The 14,289-nt window shown below is 42.1% G+C and overlaps 1 protein-coding gene across 1 annotated transcript; it reads left to right on the forward strand.

The window, feature by feature from the left end:
- LOC104353342 (uncharacterized) lies at positions 1–12,566 on the forward strand. Its single transcript, XM_086470840.1, has 11 exons — positions 1–49; positions 4,052–4,396; positions 5,529–5,674; positions 5,783–5,948; positions 6,899–6,988; positions 8,428–8,496; positions 8,796–8,855; positions 10,139–10,194; positions 10,820–10,904; positions 11,385–11,415; positions 12,494–12,566. The coding sequence occupies exons 1-11, from the start codon at positions 1–3 to the stop codon at positions 12,564–12,566; spliced, it is 1,170 nt and encodes a 389-aa protein (XP_086326966.1).
- The last annotated feature ends 1,723 nt before the right edge of the window (positions 12,567–14,289 follow it).

The raw sequence follows: 14,289 nt of genomic DNA on the forward strand, positions 1-14,289 counted from the left end.
ATGTCCTATTTTATGCTTTTTCACTGGATTATGATACAGACCTTTATAGGTGAGTCTTCACCTGATTTTTTGTGTGCTTGCTCAGAAAATGAATATTTCATAACATTAAAAACAGTGACACTTGTTTTGTGAAAACAAAATGGTGAAAAAGGTCGTAGCTGTGTGCAGAAATTCAAAAGTTTTTTAACTTACTGAGTTAATACTGATCGAGAATTCTATTTTTCTTTTTAAAAATGTGTGTGGTTTCCTCTCTGTATAGCCTTTGTTAATTCCCCCATCCCCCCAGATTATCTAATTTCTTTACTACTGTTAAATGTGTACTGCTGGCTTTGCTCCTTCATCTGTCTCTCCATCACACTACAGCCCAAGCTGGGGAATTGAAATGTTGACACAGTAATGAATGTATATACATGATAAAGAAAGGATTTGCCGAAATTGAGGGCTGTCTGCTGCTGTGAACTGAGTATGGGAAAGCGTGGCTGGAGATTCCTCTCCTTTTACTCCCAAATGTTCAGTTCGCCCATATAAAATCTGGATTCTAAAAGAGATAGAAGTCAAAGAAGAGTAACTTGGGAGACCAGGTCTTGAAACCGTGTTGATATTGGCTAAGTTTCTGCATATGCATTTAGGCATCAGCAATGCAGTTTCCAAGTTGCCTGAGGTGGCTCAGGAATGTGAGTTCCCCCACTTTCTATGGGACATGAGCTCCTAATGGGAGTTGTGCTCTTAAATCATTTAGGCATTTCAGGAAATTCTCTCGGGTGACTAAATATGAATTGGCTAACCTCTGCCAGGATGAAATATTACATATAACATCTACAGCAACTGCAATGTTCTTAAATTGATCTGAAAAGTAGTGGAAAAGTTTGGTCAGTGGTGAGATGATACACTGAGGGGCAAGAGGTGATCCGTGCCCCTTTGAGGCAAGATAACACAACCCTCACAGTGTCTGCTGTACAAGTGAAGCTTCGCCAGCACTTTGCTGAAGCCCAGGGAATTCTGTAATATTTTTTGACTTTTGCCAGTCTCAGCAGAAGAATCAGGAAGGCTCTTTCCTTGCCATACCTTCAGCCTCAAAACAAATTCAAGGTACTTGCCTCCATTTGGTCTTATTTTCAAAAACTTTCTTATATGCAGAGCTACTGAAGGGTGAGAATGGCTCTTCATTACCTTCTCTTTAACTTGGCTTAGCACTGAGAATGTGTAGTCCTGAGCATCAGAAAACCAGCATAGTGGGCAGTTAAATGGTTCTTTTCAGTTTATCACTAATTTTCTCTGCAATTTCATCAGTACAGCAGCTTCACGAAGAAATAAAAAGAAACAGCATTGATAGGGAAAAGATGCCAAGTATCTCCTACAAAGAAGGAAAATTATTCCAGAAATAGATCAAGGAAAAAAAATTCTTTTTCAATCAGCTGTCTTGTGTGGAGGACGTATGTCTTTGTCCATCCAATGACCAGCCTACTGGAGAGAAGACGACTACAACAGCCACTATTTGAATTACTGCTTAATACCAACTGTTACTGAGGGCTGATTCAAGAGAGGCTTTACATAAATATGTGTATATCTGTATGATGTGAACAATTATGAATACCCTTTCTATTTTGGAAGATATATTAAACATCTGGAGTCCATTTCTCTCTCACTTGGGTTAAAGACTTAGAGTGGTAAACTTCACTGACTTCAGTGGGACTACCCAGGAATAGCTGATGCTTAGGGTGCCTTGGGTCAAATCTGGATGTATCAGAGGGTCATTGCCATGGACAAGAGTAGGATTCCTCTCACAGTAAGACTAGGACGTCACAATGTAACAGTCTCAGGAACCTCTTAGTTTCAAAGACGTGTTCATTCAGTCCTATTTGCTATTTCTTTTGGAAAATGTGTCTGTGGAACAGGCTGAAACTGAGAAGGAAGTTGTTTAGTCCTTGCAGAGGTTCATATTGTTGAATCAAGGCTGTTGCAGTATTGAAGCTTTCCATATCAACCTGCAGTGCAGGCAGATGTTAGCAACATTAGCTTCACATAAATTAAAAGAGGATTTGAAACTGCAAAACCTGTGAGTTTCTAGCACCAATACTGGTGGGAAACTGCACTGGCGACACTCTGGTGCCTTGTGTCTTCCCTCTTCTTTTTATTTATTTATTTAATAGGTTCAGGGCTCTGCTTCTTTCAAAGAGAAGAGTAGGCAAAGTTTCATTTATTTAAGAGTTGCTTAACGAAGGCGCTTTTGTGCTGTGAAGGACTGGGATGAAATAAGAACAGAAGATGAGCCCATTTCTTCCCAAGCAACAATGACCTTAGCTCCAAGAAAAGTTCAAGCTGGTCTTGGTTTTGCACACATCTTTGTTGGGGTGACTTGAAAATATGTGTTAACCCACTCAGTGACTAACCCCCTGCTCCCTTAGGAATACTTTCAAGGTCAACTGGATGAATTGTTTTGTTCTGTTGTCACAGAAAGAGTCTGTTTCCTCTGTTTGTTTTGCTGTAACAAGGCAAATAAACTTACCTTTTCCAAGGACTAAAACAGGCAGCCATCTTGCAAAGCCTTATCCTGTATTCAGGAATTCATTTTTTGGCACATCCTACCTTCATTTCACTGCAAAAGCTTCTGCCCTTCACACCATATTGCATGTTGTTTTGTCTGCCTTTACTCTTAGCATTTGGAGCTGTAGAAACATGAATGAGTTGGCTTATCTTGCCAAGGGGATAAGCAATAATGAAGCTGAAATGTCATCCCAATAACAAGTCATGAGGCAGCCTGCCACAGACTAAAACCTCACCTGGGGAACAGTCCATTAAAGACAAAACAAAAGAGACATGGACACAGTTGGAAGCATCTGTCTGCTACCTGGGAGTCATGCCAAAAAGAAAAGGCATCCAAACAGCTGGCAAAATAGAAATGTTTGGCAAACCAGGGCCAAAGCTGGTGATAATAGCGGCAACTGTTGTAAGTCCTCTTTGGGGTAAGCAAGCTGGCCATGAATCATCAGATCTGTGGGACGATCCTCTTGCTGCAGCAGAGGACCAGATCTGGATGCTTCCCAGGTTCCTCAGTTCCTGCTCCACCATATGTAAATGATAACATGCAGGAAAAAGGCAACAAGGTAGGAGGACCAACACAGACTAGACGAATGTAAACCAGAAAAATTCCTGCATGGGAACCTTTTTTTTTTACAGTGCCTTTAATGAAGAATGATTCCCTTTTAGGGCAATCTGGGAACTGTATAGACAGTTAAGAGGGAACAGTATGTAGTGAAGATTCAAACCAGATGCTAAGATGGGTATCAGCTGTAAACACCAAGTAAAGCTGGACATTAAGATTAAGACCACAAGGAAAGCGTGCATATGCTCTTTTTAACATCAGTATAACCCTAGCAGTTAAAGCTTCTACGTACACAGTGCTCTGCAGGGTAAGTGGGATAGTTGTCAGGGCTTGCTCAGGAACAGAAAAAAGCAGTGCACTTTCTGAGAACAGGTTTCCATAGACAGATCCCACTGCTCTGCCAGCTTAATTAGGCCCTAATTTCACACATGAATAGGTATTTTGGATCCTGCTATTGACACTGTCAGTGAAAGGCAACTGTGACAGCATTTCCTTTTTGAAGATGATGGTGGACTGAGAAAACCAGATGTATTTCACACCAGGTTTCTGAACAACTTTCAAACAGTCTCTTAGGAGACGAGGTGGGATAGGAGCAGAGTTTCCAAATTCCATTTGCACAGGTCTAGGCTGTGCTCAGGCTGCCAGTGACAGACTTTAGCTTTGCTCTCCGTTTTGATGTGAGTGATGTATTTCATGAGCAGCCCTCCAGCAGCTGGCCAGGGCCAAAGCACGGAGCGCTCCAGCAGCAAGCCAATGTCTGCAAGCTCCTGACTCTTGCCAGTAGTGCCCCAAGCCATTAGCTGCCACAGGCTCCAGGGGAAGGCTTGGCGGATCAGTAACTGTGGTGTGCCTGCACACGGGAGTATTTCTTTTCCTGCCTCATTGTGTTGCATAGAGTCACGCATTGGAGACTGCCAACACTCCTCTTTCCTTGTTCTTCCTTTACAGTGCACACTGCATCCGAAGCTGTTGTTAGAGGAGTAATAGGGCAAAATGTTCAGTTGCCTTGCTTCTACCAGGTGGCACGACGCAAAGACATCTCCGATATGTGCTGGGGCAGAGGCCCGTGCCCAAAATCAAAGTGCAGTGACAAAATTTTGCACACCACTGGGAATAGGGTGACGTTCAGAAAATCTCAGAGATACAATCTTCAGGGCTATATTTCCTATGGAGATGTGTCTCTCACGATCGGGAAAGTGAAGGCAGAAGACGCAGGTATATACTGCTGCCGTGTAGAAATCCCGGGTTGGTTCAATGACATCAAAAAGAACATGCGGCTGGAGGTGGTCAGAGGTGAGTTTGGGGACCTTTATGATACAGCCAGTAAGGAGAAACTTCTTACTGGATTGGACTTTAAAACTGGAGTTCATGTGATTTTTTTTGTTTGTTTGTTTGTTTTGGCAAAAAGTGTTTTTCCTAAATTACGTCAAGGGAGGTCTGCAATCATTTGACAATTTGAATCACAATCAATGAGGAGTTTTGATGAGAAAATAGTAACTTTTACCCTTCTTTTGCCTTTCAAACGAAATACTTAATTTCGTGTTGTATAGCTATATTTGGCATTTTAAAAGATGATGGAATTAAAAAAGGGATTTACCATTTGAAGAACCCTTCGAAAGAAATTCACTTTTTCATTTGGGATTCACTCTGACACCAAAAAGGCTTTTGTTTGGTTCATGTCATAAAGAGACCCATGTGTTTAGAAATTTTGTCTCAGAGTCGTGAAGGACTTTTTCCCCTTCCTATTATTTTGCTGAACTGCAGGATAAAGTAAGGGTCTTACAAAGTTGAGAAGATGCTGAAAAGCATTGCAAAGCACAGAAAAAAAGATGGTACCCACCCTCCATGTTGCAGAAAGATATTTTTTTTCCTGACCTTTACAGAGCGTTTAGGAGTGCAATTGGTGTTGATGTTCACAGCACTCTTGTGTGCCTGTTGTAAGTGATATAACAGGAGAGTTGGGGAAAAATGCTGCAATCCCGTGTCTGTCCCTGAGTTGGAGGGTAACAGAGTTAAAAAATGTCCAGTTGAAAAGATTAACAGGACACATGTAGCTGAAAGTCAAGGTATTATATTTATTTTATTTTTATGGGGATATTGAAAAGCAAAATCACAGTTTGCAAGGTTTTGGGTTATACCATGCAGGATTCTAGCTTTTCCATTTCTATAAGAAGGTCAAGGAGGGAGTGTTTGAGACCTACCAAAAAAAAAAAAAAAAAAAAAAAAAAAGGAAATCTGGGAATTGCTCTGGCTGGGGCACGTTTTCTGCTAATTAAACAGCCTTTTAAAATAGTGACTCTCCCACCTTCATTCTCAGTGTTTTAGAAGCTAGATAACTTTCATTCATTTCTGGGTTGGCTTTCCTCAGGGTCGGTTGTGAATGCTCTGGTCTAGCTTGTCTCTTGACTGTGTTTTTTCCATACAGCGCCTCCAGTGTTGACAACCACCACAAGAAAGACTCCCATTTCCCCCAAACATTTTAGAATAACAACTTCTGCTCCTGAAGCAACCTCTGACCATCAAACGACAGCAGAGACTGACCTGACAACCACCGTCCCCCCAGCAACAACTGCAACCACCAGTCATCAGACAACAGCAGAGACTACTGTCCTCCTGACAACCACTGTGCCTCCAGCAACAACTGCAACCACCGAGTTTCCAGCAGTAATTACACTGGAGACCGTTGCTCCCCCAACATTTGCTGTGACAGCAAATGATACATTTCCAGAAACTATGGTGACAACCAGTGCTCTCCCAGATTTTTCAGCTGGTTTCCAAGCAGGTGGCATGAGTACTGAAGATGACTACGTGTTCTGCTCAGCAGAGTCTGTCTATCTTCCTGGAAGTACAGGAGGTAACCTATTCTTTTTTCTGTGTAACAGATATGGTCTGTGTTAGCCTAACTCTGGCATCATAGACACTCTCCAGATACTTACATTTGTGGATGGGAATTTTTCTCTGAGATGCATATAGGTGTGTCTCAGTAGGTTTAAGGAAACACGGGTCAAATACTGTGAATGATGCCAAACTGGGGTGAATGGCCAAGATAGCAGAGGGTCAGGCTTGATTTCAGAGGAGTTTTGACAGGCTGGAGAAACAATGTGACAGAAACCTCTTGAAGAACAACAGAAATAAATGCAAAGTCCTGCACCTGTGATGGAGTAAGAGAGACTCACTCAACTATGCACTAATTTTTTTCTTGATTTAGGAAAGACAATTGAATGGTCTGCTGAAAAGGCTAGTTTAGAGCATGTCCTGCTTGAGCAATAAAGACAGTGAGAGTTCAAAACGTTCTTAAAATTGAGTACTTACATTGTCATCACATATGAAGGCTGCTGTTGTTATTAATATTTAGCTGATCAGAGTGACCTGTTATCATCCTAACATTTCCTAGGTTGATACTTTATCCACATCCGTGACTTCTTTTCCACAGATTGATGTCTGCGCACAAGGCTGGGTTTTGTACATTTTTTGGGTCTTCTATCACTTGAAGTTTTTTCTGACCTGAACTTCTGAGGACAGCTCTTTTCTTGTCTTCCAGACATAACAATGCACCCCAGTTAAACTTGGCAACAATTAATTACATCCACAGCTGAACAGTTAAACATCTAAGCACTGGCCATGCTAGTAAAGTACATCAGTTATCTGGGTAGACATGCTGCAGACATGAAAACCAAGGTGCAGATTTTTCACCTCTTAGTTGCAGACGCAGAACTTTGCAAGCAATTTTGAGTGCTATATGAAGACCCTCCTAATCAGTGATCTCTATAAGCATTACTTTTTACTTTGTTTCAGTGACTACTGAATTTCCAAATACACTTCTGACTGCAGAGGGAACTAAAAGTGCTCACAATTCTCTCGTGGTGGATGACCAGCCAGCTGTGGGTGAGTAGGATAACGTGGCAAGGTTGGAAGTTGCACGTTCAAAGAAATGAAGAAATTGTCATAAAACAAGTATTGACAATTCTTAAGAGTGTACCAAACATGTACTGATAGCTATTCACTGCATCTGGGAGTAATAGGTAACTGGGGTCCACACAGAAATAATTTGAAATCAGGATGAAACAACAGCTGAGAAAAACATGTTTTTAAGCCTCCAGAGGAAGTAGATTTTGAGTCTCTCACTATTGTTGAGTATCTCAGGTCTGAGAGAAGTTAACAACTGGTCTTTATCACCATCCAAGCTGAATTCTCAGATATCTGATTTGTCATCTCTGTGAGTTCATTGAGCTTTCCATTTAAAATCCTCCCTGAGTGTTGTGGCCTTTGAACCCCACTGAATATATTCGACCAGATGTGGCTGCAGGCTCAGCTCTCCAGCGCTCAACATGTGTCCTTGGTCATGATGGAAAGCAGCAGGCAACTACCACAACCATCAGTCATTCCTTCAAGAGAAAAGGAACTGGCACACAAAATCATACTGTATCTGAGAAATGAACAAAGTTACATGAAGTTTGCACTTTATGTCTCTCAGTCAAGTATAAAAGTAGAATGGCTCCAGTTATTCAGGTGTGATAGTCTGCCCACCAGATGCCCTCAAATGAAGACTTAAAAAAAAGGAAAGCTGATATTCAAGAATGGTCTGTCATATTTGACTGTTAAGAGAGTCCTTTTAGTTTCAGCTAGTGCCAAGAATCTCTTCATTCTTAAAAACACAGTATTTAGACCTAGAGACTTAGAGCAGAAACAGAGTTTAGGAAACTGTTCCTTAATGCCCCTGGAGAGGGCTCACACAAGAGACTAAACTGGTCTCTTGAGCATTTGTGAGGGTTTCTCACCCATGTCTTACTTGTCATCTTTCTGATATAGTTCTGGATAATGCCTATATTCTACCATTATAAAAAGGAAATTTTGCAAAGGGTCTTGCCTCTGGGATTCTGGGGGCAACTCAAGTTGTGACTGTGGGCTAGAAAGAGCCACCACAAAAGCAGTAACAGCAGAAAACATACGGTGCTTATGTGAGTCATGTACACTCCCACCCATGAACAAACTTGTGTCATGCTATTTCCGAGAGCCAAACTGTCATATAGTGTGAAGATGCTGCTGCGGCATAATTGAGTTCTTGACTCAGTCTCCTTTTACTGTGTGAAATGATGCACTAAATGGACCAACTTCAGCCTTACTGTAATATAAGGGAAGGCTAATTTGTTGCTGAACTCTGTATTGGTGTTAGCACAGTGTCTGGGAGAGAAACCCATAGTTGAGAGAGCCCTCCATCTCCAAGCACAATTCTTGCCAGATAGGTTGGTGTAGCTGGGGTGGCCGGTTCCTGCTGACTAGGCTCTGATTTAGTTTCTCTTCTGTCTTCACCTGCTTTCCCCCAGCAACAACCCTGCCAGTGCCAACCACGCTTCAGACCCCAAAGAGAACCCGTGCTCCTTCAGGTACGGAAGGTAAGCAGCAGTGCTTGTTCCCATCAGCCAGGCGGCAGCATGCTGCCATAAAGTTTAATTTTGACTTGTGGGACATGCATGTCAGAGCAAGATACGCACTTCTTGTGTATTTGGGGGTAGTTCTGCTGAACTACGTTTCCCTTCTCTTCTGAGATAGGAAAGAAGAGGTGTCATAAAATAGGTATATAGCAAAATATTATGTTCACATATCTCTGGGATTTTTAGCACTTGCAAGGGTTTTATTACTTATATTTGTTTAGCTGTAGTGCTTATTAGCCATAAACTCTTTTCTATTCCAGTGCCAATTTCTAGCTACGGTAGCATGCATATGAGCTACCTGTGCCCTGTCCATGTCTCCGGTAAAATGCAAGCATGTTGTTTGACACATGGAGACAAACCAACTCAGCTCTCTTAAAGAGCTGATCAGAACTGAGAAGTCTGGGGGAGATTAGGTTATTCACTGAATACCATATTCTGAAAAGTTAAAAAAAAAAGAAAAAGAAAAAAGTATTTTTTTCCCCTAATGGGATTATTTGTGACCGTCACGATGATCACCCCCATCACCATGTGATGTTCTGGGTGTCTCATGCGTATAGAGTTTCCTTTGGCTGTGGTCATGGGCACTGCAAGCGTGTTACATATACATGCCTCGACAAATGACTCATCTGGTCCCTGGTACATTTTGCTCAGATAGAGGCTCCATGATTGTTCTCTTGTCAAACCTTTGAAAGTGCTACTCATCCTAGTCTTTCTATACATTAGGGCGTGACCTAAGGCATAGGAGCCTTTCTGTCATAGGATGTAAACTGAGGTTTTGATTCACTAAGCTGAATGACTCCTATATTTTTAAGACACTGCTAAACACTGTGTGACAGCCCTGTGAGAGTCAATTGCTCCAAATACTTAAATACTTCAGTACTTTGTAGTGTGAGGTCATGATAAGCCAAGGCCCAAGCCTAGGTTAACCTTTTGTGATTTCAAATTCACTGGCAAAAGAGAGTAGGATCATAGGATAACAGCAGAAATGTTTGCTGCAAGAGTTCTTGAGCATTCATTTAGTTCATCCCTATTTCCAAAGCTTAGAAAACTAGAACTGAATTATTCTTAATATCCCTAGATAAAAAAAAAAAAAAAGTATCATCTTCATAGAGCTTTCTTAAATTTGTGGTAAGTTATCTGAGCATAAAGATGTTTCCTGTGGTTTTCAGTACTAATGCAGCTTTTGAAAAATGCAATCACACGTAAGTCTGACCATAATTAAACTGAGGTAGTTGCTTCACTTAGACTTGTGCCCTGTTTACTACCTCTGCTCTCTATGACATCTTGCCATGATTACAGAAGTGAAAACTCCTTCACAGCAGACAGGTTTGTACTGTCTTGCTTCCTGGGCTATCCCTGGGAAGCCTTCTCTTTCCTTGATGAAGACTGACATTTCCCAATGACCGCCTGATATATTATTTGTGGTGGGAACAGATTGTTCCCTTTTTGATTGCAAGGTGCTTTATTTCTCCTACTCAGGGCCAGATTTTGCCCTTTTCACTCCCTAAGAGTTCATTATTCCTTGACTAAGGTAGTGACAGCCACAGTGGCCCTCATTCCTTCAGGTGACTATACCAGTAATAATTTCAATCTTTATTTTCAGAGATTTCAGAAAGTTCAGACAGCAAGGCTGAGAAACATGATGATAATGGAGATAAGGTAAAACTTCCTCTAAGTTTCAAGAGTGTTTAACTAGAAGCCAGCAGGACATGCTAGTGATTTTCAATGTATTCATACTAAAGGGACAGCGTTTGCAAACAGTGGCTTGAACTTTTGTTTAGAAGCTCAGGAACCACCTGTTCATCTTTTCAGAGAATAGAGCCAAAACCTGTGACCATCCCATCTGGCTTGGATGCTTCAGAAAAACCTCATCCCCCTGACACCCCTGTAAGAGAGGCAGAGGTAGCATCCTTGGGTATGCCAGGCAAAAAACAACTTAGGAGGGTTGTTATGCTTCCCTGTCTCTAATTCAGAGAAGAATGAGGGTGATTAAGCTCCTACTTTAGACACCTTATTAAGAAGTTCATGTTAAGTGGGATGAATCTAGGCTCAAATGCTTCAGAAGAAGATTTATTAACTACCTAACAGGTAATTCATGTTGTTTATCATGCTCAACCTGACGTGTCTTCTCCATACTTTGTACAGGCAAGCTCAGAAAAGCATTGCAAAGTCCAGTCTGGTGCAGATATTTCAGAGCTCTTAGCCACTAGGGCAACCCACTCTTGCATGAATAGGTCTGATGTAAACATGCTTCTAAAGCTTGTTTAGTTTTTCTCCCTTCCAGTTTCCCAGGTATGCCATTCTCACTGCCATTCTCATAGTGGCGTCCATTCTTTTAGCATCGATGCTCTTATTGTTGTTCTGGAAACGTAAGTATGCCTAAGCACGTAATTGATTAATGTTTCTAATGCTGGCCTAGTGCAGATGTCCTTCTGTAACTCTGGTTAATCTTCTGGTAAATCTGCCGTGGCCCCTGTGACAGCACTCTGTTCATTTTATGGGCTTTGCTGTCCTTACTCCAGGACTGTGTCACCATGAGGAGACCAGGGAGCATGAGTTGCATGGGGATGCAGCAGGAGGAAGCTTGTGCAAAGAACCTGTTTACTCACTTGTTGCAGGTCTGGCTTATCTTGTTGGCTCTTGCATTATAGTAAAGTGGTCCCGTAGTTTCCTGGAGTTGGTCCTGACAGATATTGGTGTAGCTTAAATCAGAGTGAGATCCTTTCTTTTCTGCTTAGCCCATAGAAATTTTGCAACTTGCTATATTTGCTTCTGAACTCATTTGACAGATTCATTAGAATTATAGTTTTCTTTTTGTTGTTGTGACATTAATATTATTTTGCTTCTAGGTAAACACACAAAGAAGTTTATAATAAAAAGGTAATCCATTCTGTAATTTCCTATTAAAAGTTTCAATGTAATTTTTCTTAGAGGCAGGAAGGTATTGGCTGCTGATTGTAATGGGTGTAGCATTGGCTTGTGGTGCTGACTACCAAAGTTGTATTACAAACAAGCTTCAGATAACTTCACTCCAAAAAATCAAACAGTGGTTCCTGGATACTGCTTTTATGTAGCAATGAACAGACATCCAGAGCACTGGAGAACTTCAGCACCTAGTACTTACAGTTATGTAGTGAACCCAGCTTAAGGAATTACCTGGTCTGCTTTGCTCATTGATCAAATACAAGGGCATGACCCTGGTGGGGTTATTTTAAAGAAATGAAGAGATAAATGGTTGTGATGAACAATGGGCAAAATAATTGCTCAGAAAGGGATCAGGGATTTATGGACAGTCCTACACAGAATAGCAATTCATGGCAATGCACAACACATGGGCCCCATGAAGGGTACACTGCAGCAGCACGGCAAACCAAGCTTTCCACCACTAGGTAAATCTTGCAGATCTCATGGGGCCACTGCACCCTCTCACATGCTCCTTGGGTCACACTGAAGTATCTGAGGTGATCGGTTTGAGGCAGATATGAAACAGAGACGTATAATGAGTCACCTTGTGTGGGTGTAACTGGTAAATTCATGCCTTCTGGCTTACCTTGATAAAAAGATTTTCTCTAGACAAACCATGGGGTAGTCCAGTGAAGTATCATCCCTTTGCCAAAGACAAATAGTTTTTCGATGGTGGATGATCCCCTGCTGCATACTCCACCTAGGAGATAAGGATTGGGGGTCAAGGAGGGACTCCTTTCTGAATCCCATGGTGGTTACCCCACAGCTATCATTACAAGATCTGAACAGCCATTTCCTATCCATCAAAAGAATGCAAGTGAGGCAACTACTTCTCTGGTGTAAAAGGTAGGGATTGCACCATTGGAGTCAGGAACTCAGTAGCTTCTGGTCTCTGTTTCAATGGGAATTTGCCAACATTACAAATAAGTAAGGATGCCCTGAAGCAGCAATGTGCTTTTGCCCCACTCACAGTGATCTATGCTTCTCACTACAGCCTTGGACAAGTGGAAGACCTTGAAAAAGTTTTCAGTGGCGCTGAAGGAGAAAACAACATTTTTTCCCTGTGAAGAGCTCCTACATGATCTGCAGATGCCATGGAAAATAAAAACGGCCTGTTTCATGCTGCATTGAGAGATACTTATGAGCCCTCAAAATATCAATGGGTGTAAACCAAAGGCCAAAGCTTCAACTGTGAAAATTTAAAATCTTTGTGCAAATTTTGCCATCTCACCTTTAAAACTCATTGCATAAAGAAGCTTCTTTGAGAAGGTACTTTATGCGTCATTCATAGGTGTTTCTGGCATCTTCCTTCTTACTAATACCATGTTACAGAATTGAATTTGTTTTTCTTTGTTTTTACTAATGCTCTTCCTTAAATGCAACTTATACTGTGAGGAACAGAAGAGAGAAGAAATAACATGGAATGCTGCCTAACTTCAAACTGCCAAAAAAAAGAAAAAATAATCAGTAAATACAGTTCTTATTGCTTTTATATAATCAAGCCAAAAATTAAGCCACAAGAATGCTGTAAGTATAAATCAAAAATGCAGATTACTTAAGGGGTACCAATGCTGCCTGTGATTCAGCATGTTTGAATGACCCTTGGAGACTATGTTAATAAACTTTGTAATTTACTGCTAGCAATTGTATTTTTTATGCCACATCCTAAGGCATTTGAACAGGAGTTAGTTATTCCCCAGGTGTTGAAATGACTGATGTGTTGTCTCAGCTCTCCAAAGAAGTACTGCAGCATTTCCAGAGTTGCGAAAATGCCCGGAAGACCAACCTGCAGGGAAATTTTTCTATCTTGCCCCACAAACCCCCACGCCACTCATTTGTAAATCAATGTCTACCCCATCAACATGCGTAGGGGATCCCCAGTCATTTGTCTGGAGTTGCCTTTTGGTCCTCATGACAATGACCTGGGAAAACCAGCAGCTCTTGTGGTGGAATATGCTTGGCAATGCTGACCTGCACTGTGCAGCACCAGGGTGCTTTATTCATGGCTCCAGCATCGAGTCACAAGGTAGCATAGTGCTGTCTGGCTGGGTTTTGTATGGATGAGACTTGGGTGCCCAGTCCTACGAGTGCTGCCCATTTAGCTTTTAGGGAAGTTGCAGGTGAGAAGCACAGCCACAGCTTGGAAACATGGCCATCTTTTCAGGTGCCCAGGGGAGGTGGCTGAAGCCACCTCTGTTTTTGAGCAGCACAAGCAAAAATTCCAATGATCTCCATGGAAGGGCTCTGGGGACACTAAAAACAGTGAAGAAGAAGAGATGAAGCGTGGCATTCACCTTCTGCTGCTTCTAGTGGGACAGAAGTGCTGTGGGGGAGAACATTGTTCCTGCTGGGGACAGGACATTGTTCCTTCTGGGGACAGAATTTGTTCTCAGTCCTCTGCAGCAAAAAGCTGCCCCTGCACTCCTACCCCATCCTCAGGGGCACCGGCAGGTCCTGCCATCCCTGTTCCCAGGACTTCGGCGCTGCAGAGCTGGCACACAGGCTGTGGCTGTTTGGCTGTTCAGACATATCCCTGTGTTGTTCTTAGAGATGACCCTGAGGATGGGGATAGTTTAGACACTGTGGGCTGCATGGGCACATGTGTGGTTAGCACAGAAGAACAGCCCCGCTTCACACTGTGGACCTTGGCTTGGGCCTGGGATGCCTGAGCAGGCTGCTGGCAACACAGAAGAGTTCAGAAAAGTCTGAAATCCTTCCTGTTATCCTCAAGCCCTGTAAATGCTGCCATAATGATAGCTCTGCAGCAATAACCTTGTCTTCTACTCAGCT

The sequence above is a fragment of the Leptosomus discolor genome, chromosome 10, assembly GCF_034619465.1.
Source record: "Leptosomus discolor isolate bLepDis1 chromosome 10, bLepDis1.hap2, whole genome shotgun sequence".
Classification (NCBI taxonomy): domain Eukaryota; kingdom Metazoa; phylum Chordata; class Aves; order Leptosomiformes; family Leptosomidae; genus Leptosomus; species Leptosomus discolor.

Coding starts and splice junctions, on each gene's coding strand:
- LOC104353342 (XM_086470840.1), top strand. CDS start 1: ATGTCCTATTTTATGCTTTTTCACTGGATTATGATACAGACCTTTATA. Junction 8,856..10,138: donor GTGCCCTGTCCATGTCTCCG/GTAAAATGCAAG, acceptor CTTTATTTTCAG/AGATTTCAGAAAGTTCAGAC. Junction 10,195..10,819: donor ATGATGATAATGGAGATAAG/GTAAAACTTCCT, acceptor TCTCCCTTCCAG/TTTCCCAGGTATGCCATTCT.